Source organism: Mastigoproctus giganteus, chromosome 6 (genome assembly GCF_048544385.1).
Source record: "Mastigoproctus giganteus isolate SK-2022 chromosome 6, ASM4854438v1, whole genome shotgun sequence".
In the NCBI taxonomy this organism is placed as follows: Eukaryota; Metazoa; Arthropoda; class Arachnida; order Uropygi; family Thelyphonidae; genus Mastigoproctus; species Mastigoproctus giganteus.
In genome coordinates, this window is record NC_143580.1 from 220,369,623 (window position 1) to 220,388,209 (window position 18,587).

Sequence of the window (18,587 nt, forward strand, 5' to 3'; positions counted from 1 at the left end):
AACAACATATATTAAACTATGGACCCCAGTACTCCAGGCCCATTTGTTACTACAACATATATTATATTTGTTTTGAACTTACCTAATTGTTTTACATGGTTTCAACTATAAACCAAATTTTTTTTTTTTTACATAAACAGAAATAAACAAACACAAGCAATTGCACACAAATAAGAGTATAATGAATCTTGGGAAGGTTATTTTTTAAAATATGTAATCTTGAATTTTTCTTTGAACCATGTGAGTTTTTTTTTTTTTTTTTTGTGATAAGATCTGCCATCTTTAATAGTAGTGTTATATCTATATAGTTTGAGTGGGCCTTCAAATGCATTACCTGGCAGGAGTAATATTTCAGCATAATAACCAGTGCACTAAAAGTAGATACTGTAATTTGGAGGGGGGGGGGGGGTTGGATAATTGACGTTCTACTGTACTTCGCAAAATTCTGAGCGGCATATGTAGTTTTTTTTTAAAAGATTTAGCCAATTTTGGCACGCACCCTTAAAAAGGTTCACCACACCTGTGATACATGATACGTCACTACGTTTTAAAATAAAAATTGTGTATAGAAATCACACAATAATTTTATCACATAAATTACATTAAGGGTCATTTATTGTGTGATTTAAAAAAAAACACAACAACAAACAACTCAATTTTCTGGCATTTGTTACATTAGCCACCCAGGCCCTTTTTTTCCCCATGTTTCCTCTTTTCATATCTTTTTCTTCTTACACTACCTCCATATCCATCTACAACTAAGTGCAATGTCTAGGATGATATCTAAAACCTTGTCTGTTTTTGCCAAATGAACTTCATGGTGTTTGTTTCAACTCTGCTGATAAGAATTAAATGTTCAATTTTTTCCACTGCATTGATAGAAACTCTTGACATTTTTGTTAATTTCTGACTTAGTCTCAAACTGTGCATGATATGTTCCTCCAGGATTGTTTGTTTTCCTCCCACAAACAGAAAAGGCAGTTATTGTACATATACCTAAACAGTTTTCAGACAATTGCAGTTAACAGATTTGGGAAATTAGGCTAAGATATTTTCATAGCTTGTCAGCGATAAATATTGTGAAGAATGCCTGGTACTAAATCACAGTTGTTCCAAGTTTGTTTTTTAGTTATAAATTTCTGTAGTACTCTGTTTTGTGCATTCTATAAGCAATTGTTATAAAAAAAATATCAAATGAAGCCAGGAATTATTGAAATGAAAGTTTTTACTTTCATCTTTATCAGAGGCAGTATGAAAAGACAACTAAATGTATGAGAGTAAGCAGAAAAAAAGAATTCAGAATTGGTGAAAATATTAATTAAATTTGTATTTTGTTTAATTCGACTTCATAATAAATCATCTATTAATTAGATAGTTTACTGATAAAAATTTACGTTTTAAATTCTTATCCATTTAAAACAATTTTAGCAAATTTTGTAGAGTTGAAGCTCCCAGATTCGGTAATTGTATTATAAAAATATTTTTTAAAATGGGGGAAATCGGCAAATTTAGTTCTTGGGCTGGCTGTTTGACCAAGTAGCATGTCATTGGTCATGCATGTGCAGAAATCACTTTACAATTTTCACAGTGTTCCAACCCTACCGAAGTGAGCATGTAACGTATCAATACAATTACTTTGGAATTAATGCATATTTGCATTATAATGTTTAATATATACAGCAAAGGGAGTTTGTTATTAAAGGTCATAGGATTGCTTTTTGTTATTCATGAACAAGATTAGTGACTCATTGGTGGTGGAAACTCTAGATTTCACAATTTATATGTGAAGCATTAGATTGATAAGAGATGTTTGGAAAATACTGTAAACATCATAATGCTGTATAAACTTGCTTTCTTGCATCATATGCCACTATTAAAATATTCATTTGCATTTGACCAGGCAAAAAATAATTCTGTGGTTCTCCATTCGTGCATGTTATGTCAAATTATTCTATAATAGAATAACATCTTTGAAGGATCTTTTTCATAAAATATATATGGATTTTAATAATATGGCAAGTGACTACATATTTAGTTTGCATCAGTCCTTGAGTATTTGCATTATTGAAAGAAAAAACAAGTAACCCAGAGGATTGTGTTCAAATTGCAGGTCATTTTTAACAATCAATATATTCTGTAAGGGTGAAATAATTTATTATTTGAGGGGCATTTTAAAACTTTCTGGCCTATGATAGAAACAGTGAATCAATCTGAATCAAGTTTTTATTCAACGAGTTTTTGAAATCTTTCAAAATCAGGTCATGAATATAGCACCATTGTCTTCTGTGGTTAGTGCAATCACAGATCATCCAAACTAGTCCATATTTAGTGACTACATCAATTCATCATCCCAGTTCTTAACAATATTGTATAATGGATAGTCGTAACGTAATATCTTTGTGGTGGATTTGTTTTTCAGACAGTTGTTTCAAAAAATTTTTTATTACAGCATGGCTCTCTTTTTGTGAAATTATTGGTCTTCGTGGATATGGCTGTTGGTGTAGATGGACCAATTTTTATTACCAGTGATGATACCCACTGGATATAACAGATTTTTTTTGGATGATGATGACTTGTTTCAACCTTTAAAAAAAAGAGAAATAATATTTAATATTTCCCTGTCCTGTCTGCTTCTCTTATTTCAGTGTAGAATATACTATTACAGTACTGGGTACAGTGAGTTGCAATATAGAATTGCAGACATTTTCCTTTTTTATATATGACTAATGTGACCACCCAAATTCCAAGTTCCAGCTGGTATTAAATTCCAAGGTTATCAGAATTTTGGGAGGTTCAGCTGTACCAAAAATGCACATCTGGATTTACAGAGTTCTTTTGTACAGATAACAATTTAAAAGTCAGTTTTATTTATTTTTTATAATTGCACTCAAATTGTATTCCAATTATACTTTGATACAAAGTTGGTATCAAGTGATCTAATGGAAGTCCATTTTACTTAATATCAGAGATTGTTAAAGTACAGTCAATAGAAATGGTTTATTTATATATATATTTGTCACTGAGTAACTGAAATTTGATTGATTTTATTATGAAAATAAGTTAAACCAAAGAACTTTAAATACATTGTAGTTTTTACTATGTGAGGTGTCAGTATTGTTTTGTTTGTGATCTCGATGAGGTTGCTTTGGAGAAAGGAAAATGGGTATTTATTTTTTAAAAAAGCTTGATTCTTTACTAGTTATACTTCACAATTTCTGTTGCTTTTCCCCCCTCGCTTTTATTCTCCATGCAGCTCTTGCTTCATGTTAAATATTGAAATAAACAAGGGACACTTTTCTCTCCTTAAATGTTACAAGAGTTGCATTTCATACACTGCAATGCTTATGCAGTATCTTTATTTGCTTACTTGTACAGGCAGAAGAAAGAATTGGAAGTTATTATTGGCCCAGAATTACCAACAAAAGATAAACATCACAAGTCTTCCCCCACAGAGTCACGATCAAGACATCGGCAGCATTCCTCTTCACATTCCCCTTCGAGAATTCCACGCCATGACAGAATAAGAACAAAGACAAAGGTAAAAGAACACCGTGAATATCGGAGAAAAGGAAAATACTACAGAGGTTCTTCCAGATCACCTTCTTCCTCATCATCATCATCTAGGTCACGATCACGGTTGTCAGTCCACAGGTCGCATCATCGGCGTCACTATCCAAATCGTACCAGATCATATTCATCATCCAGGTACAGTAATATTGTCACACCTCATTTTAACACACAAACTATTATAATTCCACCCACACTTTCAAAACAGTACTTAAAAGGAGTTGGAATTATTTTGACATAGTTATTAGGTGTGTTTCCTTTAATGTTTTTTTTTTTTTTTATTAGAAAATCATAATGATGATTAATATCATATTTTATCTTTTCAAAGACATTCTATTAAAAAACTCAAAGTAAGCTTAAATAAAATACTGCTTTTTTAAAGTGGAGCATTTTAGAAATGCTGTTTATTTCTGTTACATTAGAAAAGGAAGAGAACCAAAGTTGGGGAAACCAGATCTGTTATGTGTAAATTGTGACAAAAAAAAGAGAAAGGGAGGAAGAAAAGAAAGTGAATACAGAGAAACTAGTAACACAGATAGCTGTAACCTCAAATCATAAAAATAAAAATTTCAAGGCTGTTAACACACAAGAAGTGGAATGCAAGCATAATGAACACCGTTATTTCCAAACTAATGCTGATAGTGAATGAGTCATAAATTCCTAAAAGATATAACAACCTTTTTTTTTGTTTTCTTCTTTTCTCTCAGGCAAAAAAATTTTGCCTGAGAAAAAAATTTTGCCAGGCAAAAACAAAAAAATTTGCTTTTGTGTGGGAAACTAGAAATTCATGTTTTTAAACAGGAGTGCATTATTCAAAGTTCAAAAGAGGTGTTGCAGAAGTGCACAAAATAAAAACGAAAAGAATGAATAGGAAAAGAAGTAACCATTTGATTATTTTAACATTCAAGGATAAAAGATGAGCCATTCACAAAAGAAAGAAGAGGCTAAAGAGAGGTTAAAATAGATTTCTGATTATTAAAAACATTTGGGACCAAGGATATTTCAGATTGTTAAAATATTTTGAATAATTAATTTTAAATGTGATCTATTTTCACTCTGAAAGATGGGTAGGAAAGTAGAAAAATACAATTTGCCAATGAAACCAGTATGTTAGTGTGTATTATATATGCCAGTTTTATTCATAAACAAAGCCATATAGTTACAGAAACAACCTAGTAACATGCAGTGCATTTCTGTTAAAATATCCAAGGAATTATAGCTTTTTTCAACTATACAGCAAAATTCCTGTTTGTGGAAAGGGAAATTAAGGAATTGTACAAATAAAAAAAATTAAAGAACAGGGTATCATCAGAAAAAAATTTTGAGAATTTTGATGTTTGTAAAGGAGATATGCAGGTTGGGTAGGCTCTGCATACTACTTCTGTATACTTGTAACAATGACCACACTAATATGATGCATAAGAACTTTGCTGGAAAAAAAATTAAAATGTGTACAAATTATAGGTGCGTTATAGCCATAGTAGCTTATGTTCATCAACCGGTGAAATACCACCACTTTGCTTATTGGAGGCTTGAAGTGGTGAAACCCATGTTTAGTCTCTAGAGCAAAGTTTCCGGCATCCCCCTCCCCCCATACGTCTCCTTCAACCCATGCACGGTACTAAGTACTATAGGTTTTGATACCTTTTCGTGTTTGGGGTTTTCATAAAAAAAAAAAATAATAAATAACAACAATATACAAATTATAAATATTTATTTGTAGTAATTTATTTAATGGTGAATTTGTAGCCTTTATTGATCACATGGTTGGTATTATACAGGAATGATATTTTATTCATAATGTTTTATATAAGTGGAATTGTGATTTTATTATATTGAATTAATATTAATTGATAAATATTAATCAGTTGGAATTTTTGATTTTATTAGCTGCTCCCTTCCAAGAGCAAATGAGGAATAACTTCCTTTCCTCCCTTCCCTATCACACAAAATGGAATAATTACTTTTAGAAACTAATAATCGCTGTTTAAACCAAAACAAGTCAAATAGGTTAAAATTTTGTTTTATGGAAACAATTTTCTATTTTCTATTTTTCTGAAAATAGAAACAATTTTCTATTTTCCATAAAAGAAACTATTTTCTTTTATGGAAACAAGCATTCCAAGTGTTATAAGAATTTTAGCATTGTGATCTTCAGTAATTTATGGTTTATTTTTAAAAAAATCTAGTAGCAGGGGCTTTCATCTTTTGGGAAATCCATTAATAAATATAATAAATTTCACATCAACTTTTCAATATGGTATGTAAGAAAAATTGTGCACATCATTATTAACTGTATAATATCGGTGTAGATACACCATAGTTTACCCATAAATTTGAACTACGTATGTAGTGTAAAAGGTATTATTTTAATTGTATCTCATATTGTGGTTGCCTTCACAACGAAAGAGAGCTGGTATTGCACTACTTCAAATAACAGCAGTCTTCTCTACTAGAGAAGAATTATTTATTTGAAGTAGTGCAATACCAGCTCTCTTTCGTTGTGAAGGCAACCACAATATGAGATACAATTAAAATGATACCTTTTACACTACATACGTAGTTCAAATTTATGGGTAAACTATGGTGTATCTACGCCGATATTATATAGTTAATTACCTAAACCTATAAGAAATTATGCCTTGTGCATTTCATCTTCTAATACATCATTATTGAATGCATTGAACCATATTTTAAAGTTATCTGATTGGTTTATACAGAGTTGGGCAAAACACTTACCTACTTTAAAAGTGGTGCCATTTCATAGTATTTGCATTGGGGGTGCTCCAGTTTGTGTCTTGAAGTAGAGTACACTAAACCGATTGGCAAAAATGGAGTGGTGCTTGAATAAACATCATGCATTTACTGTCAAAACATTTTTTAATCAGGTGACTCTTTTGTGAGTACTCAACATGAATTTAGCTGCCACTTCAACATCAGAAGAAATGACAGTGTTCCAGGTCAAAAGACCATAACATATTGGATTTAAAAATTTATAACACCAGCATCTGTAACAGAAGTGAAACCTCCAGGTTGGATGCATATCACATGTACTGCAGAAAACATTGAAAGAATCGGAGCATGTTACAATACTGTCCTCAAACGTCTGTTAATCATCAGTCGAAAGAATTGAACATATTGTAATGATGTTGTACACTTTCTGTTGCATATCAGTTTTTAGTGCCATCTGCATAAATTGCATATAGTTCAACAAAATTACTTGTTCATGATTTGGATACACATTTGAAATTCTGCAGTCTATTATTACAGAAGGTGAATAATGATCCAGGCTTAATAAATTGTTTAATTATGAGTGAAGGCCCACTTTATTTTGAATAGGTATGTAAATAAACAAAATTTTATATATTGGGTTGTTCACGAAGATGATGTGGATTTTTGGTTGGCTTCCCAGGCCAAAAATCCACATCATCTTCATGAAGAACCAGAGAAATTTAAATGATTCAACTTCTGTGGTCTTGCTTTTTGTTAATTAACCATTTGTAATTTTACAATGTTTTTTCCCTTTTTTTTTTTTTTTTTTTTTAGATCAAGATCAAGGTCCAGATCACCACGTTCAAAGAGGCGATCTAGGACAAAATCTCGTTCAAGATCACGATCACTGTCACGAACTCATTCTAGTATGAATAATACAAAGGACCATAGTAAATCTAAATCTCCTCAATTACCTCCACCGCCTGTACGTTCGTATTACAGGCATAGCCTTTCACGTTCAAGTAGTGCTATATCAGAAGATAGTGATGACGAGAAGGAAGATACATCTTCATCGAAGCCATCACCATCTCCTGTCACAAGGTAGTTTTAATTACTTGTAGTTATTCTCATCATATGTGTGAATTATTCTGTGAATTTTAATGTAGATAGCATATTAATTTTGTAACTTTATCAATTCTATATAACATAAATCCTCCAGCATTTAACACTGATTGTACTGATATTTCTCCAGTTGGTTTACTTTCTTTGTTGTTGTGGGCGCCCAAATTATGCACACAGTTTTATTTTGGTATTTTATTATGCTGTGATTCATTTTCTCAGTCTTCTGCTTCCAACAGTCCATTTTTGAGTCTTGAACCAACTGCTGTTCAAGTCCCTGTTTTCAATTTAGTATATAGTATTAGATTGGCTAAATGATGCAAGGAAGTAGACTTTTGAGCATCTGCTTAAAAAAAAAAAAAAAAATCATTTTTTCATTCTCCTTTACCAAAAATATGTTAAGGTTTATGCATGTCATATTACTTGCATATTATTAGTTTGTTCATAATTCTGAATTTACCATTTTGGCCTCGTTTTCCTGTTAAGTGTGCTTTTTTGGATTTTTGTTCGACCTAATGAAGCAGTTTTTTTATAACTGCACCTAGAAAAATTGTTCTGGGTAACAAGTCTTGACTTTTGATATGACTTTCTAGAATTTATTCTAATGTGTATTTGGGATCATTGTATATAATATTTAATTATATATTTAATGAATGAAAGGATATTTTAAAATTTCTGATCTTTATGTATTTAATTTGTTAACGATAAAGGGAATTTAAAGAAGCATGGGCCATCTCCAACACAGTCCAAGAATCAACATCAATTGTAGAAGGAAGTGTGGTGACATTTGTACCTGTTGTCTGGTACAAATGTCACCACATGCTCATTAAGAAAGAAAAATGCTCTTTCTTTCATTAATGAGGTGAATCACTTGACAGATCACATGTGAACACAGTTTTTTTTTTTTTTTTTTTTTTTTAATTTTCTGTCACACATTCCTCTTATTTTATGTCAATTAATGATGTTTGAAGTGGAAGCTGTGATACAAGCTAGTATTAGCATTTTTAACTACATTTATTATTTTAAACTAGTTTTTTGCCATTTCCAATTTTTTTTTTTTTTTTTTTGTGTCACAAGTTCACTTTTTTATGTTGCATCTTAATAAACATGATATAGTTCATAAGCTGGGTTGGTTATTCCAGCTTTGCTGTAATTGTAATTTTTCATTGTGCCCTGAAGTAAAGCTCTAAAATTATACATTTCATATTCTGGACTGTAAGATGTACTTTTTTTTTTCCTGGAAAATGTTGCCTAAAATCTCCTGTGCCTTGTGGTCTGAAATAGATAGCTCATCTGAGAAAAGGGGCAAGACTCACTAGGACTCCTTTATTCCCAGGAATATATCAGTGAAACCCTACTTCCTTCTAGAAAGCTCAAGTTTTTCGAGAAATGTGCAATCAGCAATATCCTTGATGGCCCCAAAGATGTTATATCAGTAATAAGTGTGACGGTATCAAGAGTTTTTGAGGATCTGTGATAAGTAAATTCATCCCACACTGACATTTTGTTTAGTAAGCACTTGCAAATTTGTATTTCAGATATACGCAACAAAGAAAATCATAAGGAAAGGGGATTTTTTGTAAAATTCATCATTAAGGGGAACCTACGAGAAAGTGTTTTTAATGTCTATTCATTCAACTTCCATAAAATTAAGTAAATGTTTTGCTTCGTTTTAAAATAAAGAGCATTTAGTTCTGTAAATTGTCATTTATTTGAATCTAGTATGATCTTTTTTATGGTTTCTTTTATTTATTTATATATAATTTTATTTATTTTTTTCTTTTTTGCACCTCAAACTTTTGGGATCATCTTACAGGTTTGACTCTGAGATGAGCTCCTTTTTATTTGAATTTAAGGTGACTCTTTACATATGAGATACCTAATGAATATAATTATAAGTGTGTGTGGTTTTTTTTATTATAAGAACAATTGATAAATTGTTTTTTTTTTTTTTTTTTTTTTTTCATTTTTATTTATAATGCTCATAGTTACTGTAAACATTCCTCAAAAAAAAAAAGAAGAAAGAAAAGTGTAAAGGCAAAATTAGCAGCATATATCTAGTTAATTTGTAACTTGCCAGACAGCCAATCCAAGGCAGGTTGGTGTCAGAAACAAGAGCTCATTAACATTATTTGCTTTATGTTAAACAACCACATATATAGACTAGCGATAGTTCTGATTGCAACTTTCCACAATCCTTTTAATCATAAGATTGATATTGATAATGTAATTGTATTTCGAGAGTGCCATCTTTGTGGAATCATTGTATATCAGGTACAGTGATAAAATATGAATGGTGAAAATGTAATAAAAATGCATTTAGAAATTTTTTTTAAAGATTATTATTTAGGTAACTAGGAGCTTTTGGAGCTATAACTTTTGATAATTTTGAAAACTTAATATAATTGTAAAAAATTGTGACAAATGACCAAATGGTAGATAATTATTTAAAAAAAATAAAATAAACATGTAACAATTAAAATACCAGTGACCCCCGCTTAACGCTGATAATTCATTCCGGAAAAACAGAGTGTTAAGTGAATCCACGCTAAGTGAGCGCCACATTCCCATAAGGTAACATATGTATTTTTGAGTTGTATCGGCGCCATAGGATATTTTCTAATCGGTAATAAACGGTAGTAAAAAGATGCACAAACGTCGGTCAAAATATTTAATATTCAAATATTTGTACATAAAAAAATATTCTGCACTGCATACTTATATAATTACATGGTAACTACTTATGTATCAAAATTAAACTTGATATTGCAATTAAAGTCATGAATTTAATTGATCTAAATTGGTTTTAATTAATTTAATTTAATTGATGAATTTAGTCATGAAAAATGTGTCGATTTTGGGTTGTACTTTGGCCCTCTTCCTGGTAAACTAAAAGTGGTTTTAATTTAAAATCCCCTGCAGTGTTACTACCCAACAATGAAGTCTACCGATCCTTCACCGCTTTGAAACCTGGCATGTTTTTTGTTCTTTCAATATGAAACTTCTTTTAGGCATTCGTTTCCCAAAAAAGTCCTGCTTCATCTTTGTTAAAAACTTGTTGAGAAGTATAACACATAATACCCCTCTTCAATAATTTTAACAAGTTATTTTTTGAAAGTTTCGGCTCCTTGATCTGCACTTGCGGCTTCTCCCTGGATTTTACATCTATTCAACCAGCACTTACTAGTTTTAAATGGTTCCACCTTTTTTTTTTTTTTTTTTTTTTTTAGGTGAGCTTTCTTCAGATCATCATATAGGCTAATCTCTCTCTCTCTCTTTTTTTAATTTTTTTTATAAAATTTAATTTAACTGAATTCTGCATTGGACATTATCTTCAATAAAATTATTTAGAAGTCTCTCCATTTCAATCCTAATAGCCAGCCTAGCCCTAGTTGCTTGCAGTGGAACAGCTGTCTTTCCCGCTGCTAAAATTAATTCTTTATTTTTTATAATTGTTCCTAACTTGCCAGTTCTAAATTATGGCACACATCCACTTGTCGTTGACCACAATCGATTTGCTTCAAAATGTCTAATTTAATTTTCAAATTCAGTCTTTTTTCTTACATTTGTAGTCTTCATACTGCGTCCAGACGTTGCTTTTTTCATTCTTATCCACCATTATTAACTCTTTGAAAATGTTACTGCATTGGTTGCATTAATTATGATACAATGTTCGAGTAAACTGTCCGTTACGCACGATGTCTAATATTGTACTGAGTGATGACTAGACTTCGGATAAATGCATATAACACAAATATTACAAGCATTATACTTGATCATTTTTTAAAATGTTGATCTCGGAACTACGTAATAAGTCACTGTACTGCAATTAAATTAGCGTAGAGGAAATTTCACTGAGCGTGGGAAAATTTCTCAAGTCAGCGTGGGAAATGTTTTAATGCTGTTTTGCTATTCATTTTCAAGCTATCGACTCCATCAGATGAAACGTTTTCGTTAAATATGCCAAAAATGCAATTTGTACGCTGGTAAAAGAGCATTATAGTGATTTGTGACAGCGTTATTAGTCAGATATGGATTATAATATAAGAACAGCGCTATAGCGAATCAGCGTAAAGCAAACCGCGTTATAATGAGGGCCTGCTGTATACATTAAAATTACCATTCTTTGGAGCTGATAAAGGAATTCCAAATTCTGCAAGCTACTCACATATATTTTATCACTTTTAGTGCTATTATTTTTTTGTTTTATGTATTTTTAATTTGTTTTTATCTGTTTTGTCAGTATATTTGCTATTTTAATGTTGTGTGCTGTCTGTGTATTAATATTTTATATGTCACTTGGTCGCTTGTTGCAAGAACATTTATATATTATGTCTATTCCTAATGCCAATGGTCTGTTTTCAAACAGCGAAAACTGATAAAGCAAAACAGTGGTTGTTACTTGAACGTACTGTTTTCCTGAGAAAGAAGAAAGTTCTCTTTTTTTTCTTTTTTTTTTTAATTCTTCCTATTCCAAAACAAGTTTTGCATTTGATTTGAATTACCTGGTTCTAGCATAATAATTGAGAATTTTGGAAAGGTATGATTAAAGTGAATGCCATTCACTTTAATCATACCTTCAAGGCCCAGGTTTCAACTCTAATTGGAATCTCATCAGTAGGCAGGCAGGTAGGTATTGTGAAGACCTGAGCAACCTTTGGAGCTATAACTTTGTCTAGTGATGAGCCACAATATGAGGTGTGGCAATAAGGTTCCCAGAATAGTGCTGTTGCAGTCATGTTCAGTGAGTTTGAAAATAAACAGAAGTAATACGTTGTAGTTCAAACTTCCTTCAACAGATAGTGGTACAGAGGTTGTCCAGTAAGCTGAAAGGTTGCAAGCAACAACCAGTTTTATCGATAGCATTAACATTCTGTCATGATTTTGCAGTGGAGTATCAAACAAATATCAAAATTTGCTTTAAACTGGTAAATCTGTAACAGAACCATATGAAATGTTAAAAACTATTTATGGCAATGAAACATTGTCTTACCAGTGTGTTTGAATTGTATAGGCTGTTCAAAGACAGACATGAGGATGTTTGCAATGACCCAAGAAGTGGGTGTCTGTCAGCCTCTCGAAATGATGACAGAGTTGCAAAAGTTCCTCAGAATGATGGCTGATAAGTTGGATATGAATAAGGATATGATTCATCAAATCCTGCATGAATAGGGAGAGAGTTAGTACTGTGTTTTATGTACAAGTGTTACAAAGATTATTGAAGCATATTTCCCTGGTGAAGCTGCGATTTTGAGAGAAAGGCAGCTGGTTCTTGTTGTATGACAATGCCCCCCACCAATTCCTCGCTTGTTGTGAAGACATTTCTGATAAAACATGGCATTGTACAGATCAACCGTCCACCCTACTCTCCCAATATAGCACCAGCAGGCCTCTTCTTTCCTAAGGTTCAAACTGCCCACAAAGGAAAGAGATTTCAGGATGTTGAGGATATAAAGAAAAACGTAATCACCAAACTGAACATCATATCTTTGGACCCCCTTTATTGACTTTTCAGAAATTTTTAGAATGGTGTAATAAGTGCATTCAGTCAGGTGATGATTACTTTGAATAAAAATAAAACCATTGTTCAGCTCATTCACTTTGTGTTCTTTTTATGTGCCAGTCCAGGAACTTTGTGACACCTTGTTTAGAATGTTTTGAAATATAAAGAACTGGCACCAAAACTTTATAAACAGTTTACTTTTATTAAAACTAAAGAATAATAAATAAATATAATTTGAGGGCATGCTCTCTTGAAAGCTCCTGTCTGGTTCTTTAGGTCTTCAGTTAATTTCACCAGATTTGGTGTAATTTTGTCACTGGTTTTGAAAGGTCTGGGTTCATATTCTGTTGAAGGTTGAAAAAGTTCTTAAAGGCATCTTCAGTCAAGTTTGTTATTAGCCAGACTTGGGTGCAATTTTCCCCATGAATTATTTGAAGTTTTTCACCCAACAGTGTGTATACTGTTGGGTGAAAAACATTGTATATTGTTATTGTCACAATGTGTATCAGACTAGTAACTGATAGTGACAACAAACTGATGTACTGTGTAACACTATGCAGAGAAAATAATTCCAGCACATCTTTCATGTTTCATAATGTGTTATAGTGAAAATTTGACTCATTTAGAAGACTGTGCTATACCTATATAGTAAACTGTATTTGTGAATTGGCATATTATGGCCTTTAGTTGCTGTTGTGCCATAAAGCCTCCAGTAACAACAACAGCAATATTTCTGACTCATATAGAAAGCTATATATCATTTTAACAAAATTATGTAAATGAAAATGTCAAATAGAAAGCTAATTGTTTAGTAATTTTGAAGTTTAATAAATTGTACTATACAGAAAAGTAAGGTAAAATAATGAGTTTACCTCAATATAGTGCGTAGAACACTTCCGTATGATACCCTCCAGAACTTAAAACGGAAAAAAACGAAAAAATCGATAACTTACCGGTACATTAGAGTAAAATATAAATAATTAAATAATCAATTTAACACAATTCAAATCAATATAAAACAATTAAAAATCAAATTAACGCAATTAAAAGAATCTAACGAAAATATTCAAAACGATTTTCCTTCCTTTTGAATATTCAAAATCGTTTTGAATATTTTCGTTAGATTCTTTTAATTGCGTTAATTTGATTTTTAATTGTTTTATATTGATTTGAATTGTGTTAAATTGATTATTTAATTATTTATATTTTACTCTAATGTACCGGTAAGTTGTCGGTTTTTTTCGTTTTTTCAGTTTTAAGTTCTGGAGGGTATCATACGGAAGTGTTCTACGCACTATATTGAGGTAAACTCCTCTTATTATTTTACTAATATTATTATCAACGTAGAACATATTGAGTAATACAGCTCTGATTCATACTATCTAAGAAAAGTAAGGTTATATTTCTCTTGTGAACCTCTAGTCTTGTGAATTTTTCAGTGCATAAAATAACCTATGATTAGCCAAATCATCAGGGTTTTTAAAAGAAAGTCTCAAGCATGTATCTCCTTTCATGAAACTGGTTTTGTGCATTTGATAGATTTATATGGAATTTAATTGCCATCTTATTCCCAATCCATTTTTCTTTTATGTGTAGGCTTATTAAAGTTGCACAATTGAAATTATCAAACATTAAAAACCTTCAGTGTTTAATATTAGCACTTTTTTAAAACTAGAATTTATTATTAAAAATTTGTTTTGCCATTGTAGTTTTATGTTCACTGTTTAGTTTTATATCATTTATATATAAAATAAACCATTAGTAATACAACTTAATTCCTCTTTATGCAAACACATAGAAATACATTTTTGATATGGTCATGTTTTTAAATAAGTTTCAGTAAGGTCAGGTATATAAGTAGATATTTGAATAACTACTTAACTTTAGTTCTCTTTTTTATTTCTTGTGTATATTTGTTTCAGGCCTCAACCTGTAACTGGTAAAGCTGGTCCTGCTACTAAAGTCAGTAAGAACTTTAGCTTTTCATTATCATATCTGAATGTAGTGTTATTTGAGTAAGAAATCTTATCTTTAGTGTTTTACATTTAAGCTCGGCCACTTTAGCTTTACTTTAGAATTAATTTTGCTTTTTTTTTTTTTTTTCTATTGTTTTCATCCATAGTTTTAGTGAACTTTATTTCTAAATTCTTATTTTTATTTATTTTTAATTTGTTTTTTCACCTCTCAAAGCATAGTGAAATATTCTTTTTTTTTTTTAATACACCAGGAAAGCTAGTTCAAACAAGGGATTTGAATTTGTGATTGTTAAAAAAGATATGAAAAAACTAACTTTACAGATATGGTCCTAATATGATAATTCTTGAAGACAAATTGTGCAAAGCACATAAGAACAGTTGACCAATTTTTTGTTCTTTTCATTGATTACAAAGTTCATTGCTCATCAAAATTATTGCATATTTTTTGCTTTAATTTTGATTTATTTTGTTACCACAAAAAATGCTACATGTTCATTATATGTGATCAAATATTGATGATTACCTTTCATTATAAAATAACATTAAACTAAGGAAGTGGAAAACAACTGGTTGTAGTTGGCATAAATGTGATCAGGCAGTTTTTTTAGCTTTTGATATATTGAAGTAAGAAAACTTCTTTTTTGATAAGCTGAAAATACAGGCAATCTCCAGTTTGTCATTTTGATTATAACATTTTTAATTTTTAATTCAAAATTTAAAAACTATTCTCTCAGGCAGGCAAACTCTTCTCTCAACAAACTGCTGTTTCATCAAAAAGTGTTTATCTGGAACAAAAAGATTTGGTGCTACACCCATTGTTGTTTTCTGCATTTATTAATGACACTGATGTCATTAATGTCTAATATCTAATTAATAGACTTAAATGTCTAATAAACCTTCTTCAGTATGCAGATGATACAAGGTTGGTAGGGTGGTTAATGGCAGTAATCAAGGTACTACTGCAACAAGATATAGAAAATTATGGCAGACAAGCTGAGAAATGCAATTAAAGTTTAATATTGACAAATGCAAGGTACTGCTTATGGGTAGAAGTAATCCCAGATTAATGCACCAACTCTGTGGTACTACACTCGTTGTAGTGGAAAATGAAAAAGACCTGGGGTAATTGTGCAGTCAGATATGAAGTTCTCTAAGCAGTACAGACTAGCTCATAGGGTTTTGTCAGTGATATACAGGAATTTTGCTAGCAGTGATAAAGAGATGATTATCCCATTGTAAAAGGCCCTGTCATGAGTACTGCATGCAGGTCTGGAGGTCTTATTTTAGGAAGGATGTAGAACTGCTGGAACAGGTGCAGAGATGGGCAGTGAGATTGGTGAGGGGAACAAAGATATGCTTTTAATAAGAAAGGCTTCAATTCAGCAAATTGCTGCATCTTGAGACCAGGCACCTGTAAGGAGGTGTGATTGAGATATTTAAAGATTTGAACTGCTTGAGCAAGCTCAGTACTTATGAGATTCTTGCTCAGACTACACATGGGTGAGTATAAATTTAAATTGAGGAAGGATAGTTGCAGAACAGGTGTGGAAATGGAAACTTCCACAACTTCCTGTTCTGCAACAGTTGGAACAAATTTCTATCTGTTGTTGCAGAAGTGGATAGGTTGAAAAAATTCAATGAACTAGACAAACTATTGGAGGAGGGAGACAGGTGATTTGGTAAGTTTTTTTTTTTTTTTTTTTTTTTGCTGATGCTGTATAAGTGTGCTTTCTTGCATCATTTGCTACTACTAATAAATAATAATACTAAGAATCTCAAAAACAGGAACTTGCTTTTGTTAATGTGCCTGATCACCCTGTTAATAACACTGGAGACTTGGTGACACCATGCAAGGCATTTTTATGCCAACAAATATAACTTCTTTATTGCAACTGATAGACCATGGGATGCTAGTGACATGCAAAGCCTATTATCTAGGACCATGCAACAACTGATTACCAAGATAGATGGCAGGAACCAGCCATCAGTTAGGGAATTCTGATTGGGGAGTACAATATTAAAAGGTACATAGGCAACATTGTGGCATTATGGGAGGAGTTATTTCAGGTTGTGATGAATGGTGTGTGTGGCAGGATATATGGCTAGAATGCATATATGTATCTAGGAACATGTGTGTATACTCAAAATTCAATTGCAGATTATGGAGTTGGCAATTGAGATTAGCTTCAGTGAACTGGGCTTAAGTAATGTGGTAGGTACTGAAATTGCATGGTATTGAGCTGACCAATGAGAGTCTGACTGAGTTGGAACAAAAAAGGGGAAAAGTGCAAAGGAAAAGGTTAGGTGTATGTTAAGTACCAAAGCAATTAAGGCTGTGAAGCATCAAAGCCTTAGTTGTGTTTTTTCTGTAATGACTTGTATTCTTTGCGCATTGATACGTGAGAGAGAGAGAGAGAGAGAGAGAGAGAGAGAGAGAGAGAGAAAATTGCCAAAAAACCTAATTTTCCAGTATCAAAAAAAACCATTTGATCCTTATCTGAGACCAACTAACTTAGCTATGTAAAAAAAAAAAAAAAAAAAAACCCAATAAACAGGAAGAAGAGAAAATCCAGCACTGCAAAAAAAATAAAGATGAAGCCTTCAGCTAGTTAGAGAAAGGTGACGATTTTCTCTCTCTCTCTTTTGCAAGATAACCCAAATGTAAAATAAAAATAGAGCAGCAACTTTGGTTGAGAATTGAGTGATCTTTCGCACTGCTCTAAAGAACTGTGTGAAGAGAATCAAAACTCTGTTCAGACTTCTGTCCTTGTGTCTTAAATTTGAACAGCTTTGAGAATGATTTATACAGTATAATATAGTATATAGTTGTGTATATTTTTATTATGTTCCTGTTTTGATGATTTTTTTTAATTAATAGTTAAGTGTGAAGCTTAAATTAAATTGGAAAATCCAAAAATTTGACCATGAAAATACTCAATCCCCTTTTAAACATAAATATTCATACACAAAAAAAAAAAAAAAAAAAAAAGTCTAAAATTTTTTTTTTTTTTTTAATACATATATAAACATCACCGTTCATAGGAACACATCCCAGCCATAGATCGGAGACTGTAGTCGATATTTTTGATGCTATCTTTACATAACATTTGGAAAACTGGTCATACTGCAGTTTCGTTACATGTTTTACAAGCATGTAAGCATGAAAAGTACTGGCAGGATGGTTCAAAAGTAACTTCAAAACTTTGTATGTTGCTCTGCGTATTTTGAGTTTAGTAAATCATAGCAAGCACTAATTGAAAGCAGCGATGAAGTTTTAATGGTGATTATAAGATTGTGGTGGGATCGCCACCATTCAGTGATATATTGCAACAACATTCCTGCAGTTTGAACTTTTTTGGAATTTTCTACCAACCAACAAAGTGAAGGCTATTTACTAATACACCTAAGCAAAGGAGTTCTTCATAATGGAAGAAAGTATGCATCCATTCCTATGGTTCAAGTACACTTAAAATAAAACTGAATTTTAAGTTCTTTTGGAAAAAAAATGCAATACAAGGATCATAGTAGGCTAGTGTGTAAGATGTTAAAGGTATGTTGGCTACTTGGCCAACAACTTGGTTACACAAATTGCTGTACTTTCTGTACACATGGGATATATAATCGAGCAAGATGTGAACATTAGGAAAGGAAAGTATGGCCTGGCCACCAAGACAATCTCTGACTCCAGATTCAAAGAACATTAAAGACAA

The 18,587-nt window shown here is 31.7% G+C and overlaps 1 protein-coding gene across 3 annotated transcripts in view; it reads left to right on the plus strand.

Moving 5' to 3' along the window:
• The window catches only part of LOC150085004 (uncharacterized), a 234,710-nt gene that overhangs the window by 150,126 nt on the left and 65,997 nt on the right, over window positions 1-18,587 (plus strand). For 2 of the 3 annotated variants that reach the window (XM_090376729.1, XM_090376731.1), the window contains exons 13-15: window positions 3,376-3,705; window positions 7,114-7,380; window positions 14,824-14,863. In XM_090376729.1, the coding sequence (XP_090232855.1) occupies window positions 3,376-3,705; window positions 7,114-7,380; window positions 14,824-14,863 (637 nt within the window). The remainder of the gene's footprint in view (window positions 1-3,375; window positions 3,706-7,113; window positions 7,381-14,823; window positions 14,864-18,587) is intronic. The other variant, XM_090376730.1, reaches the window with a different exon arrangement.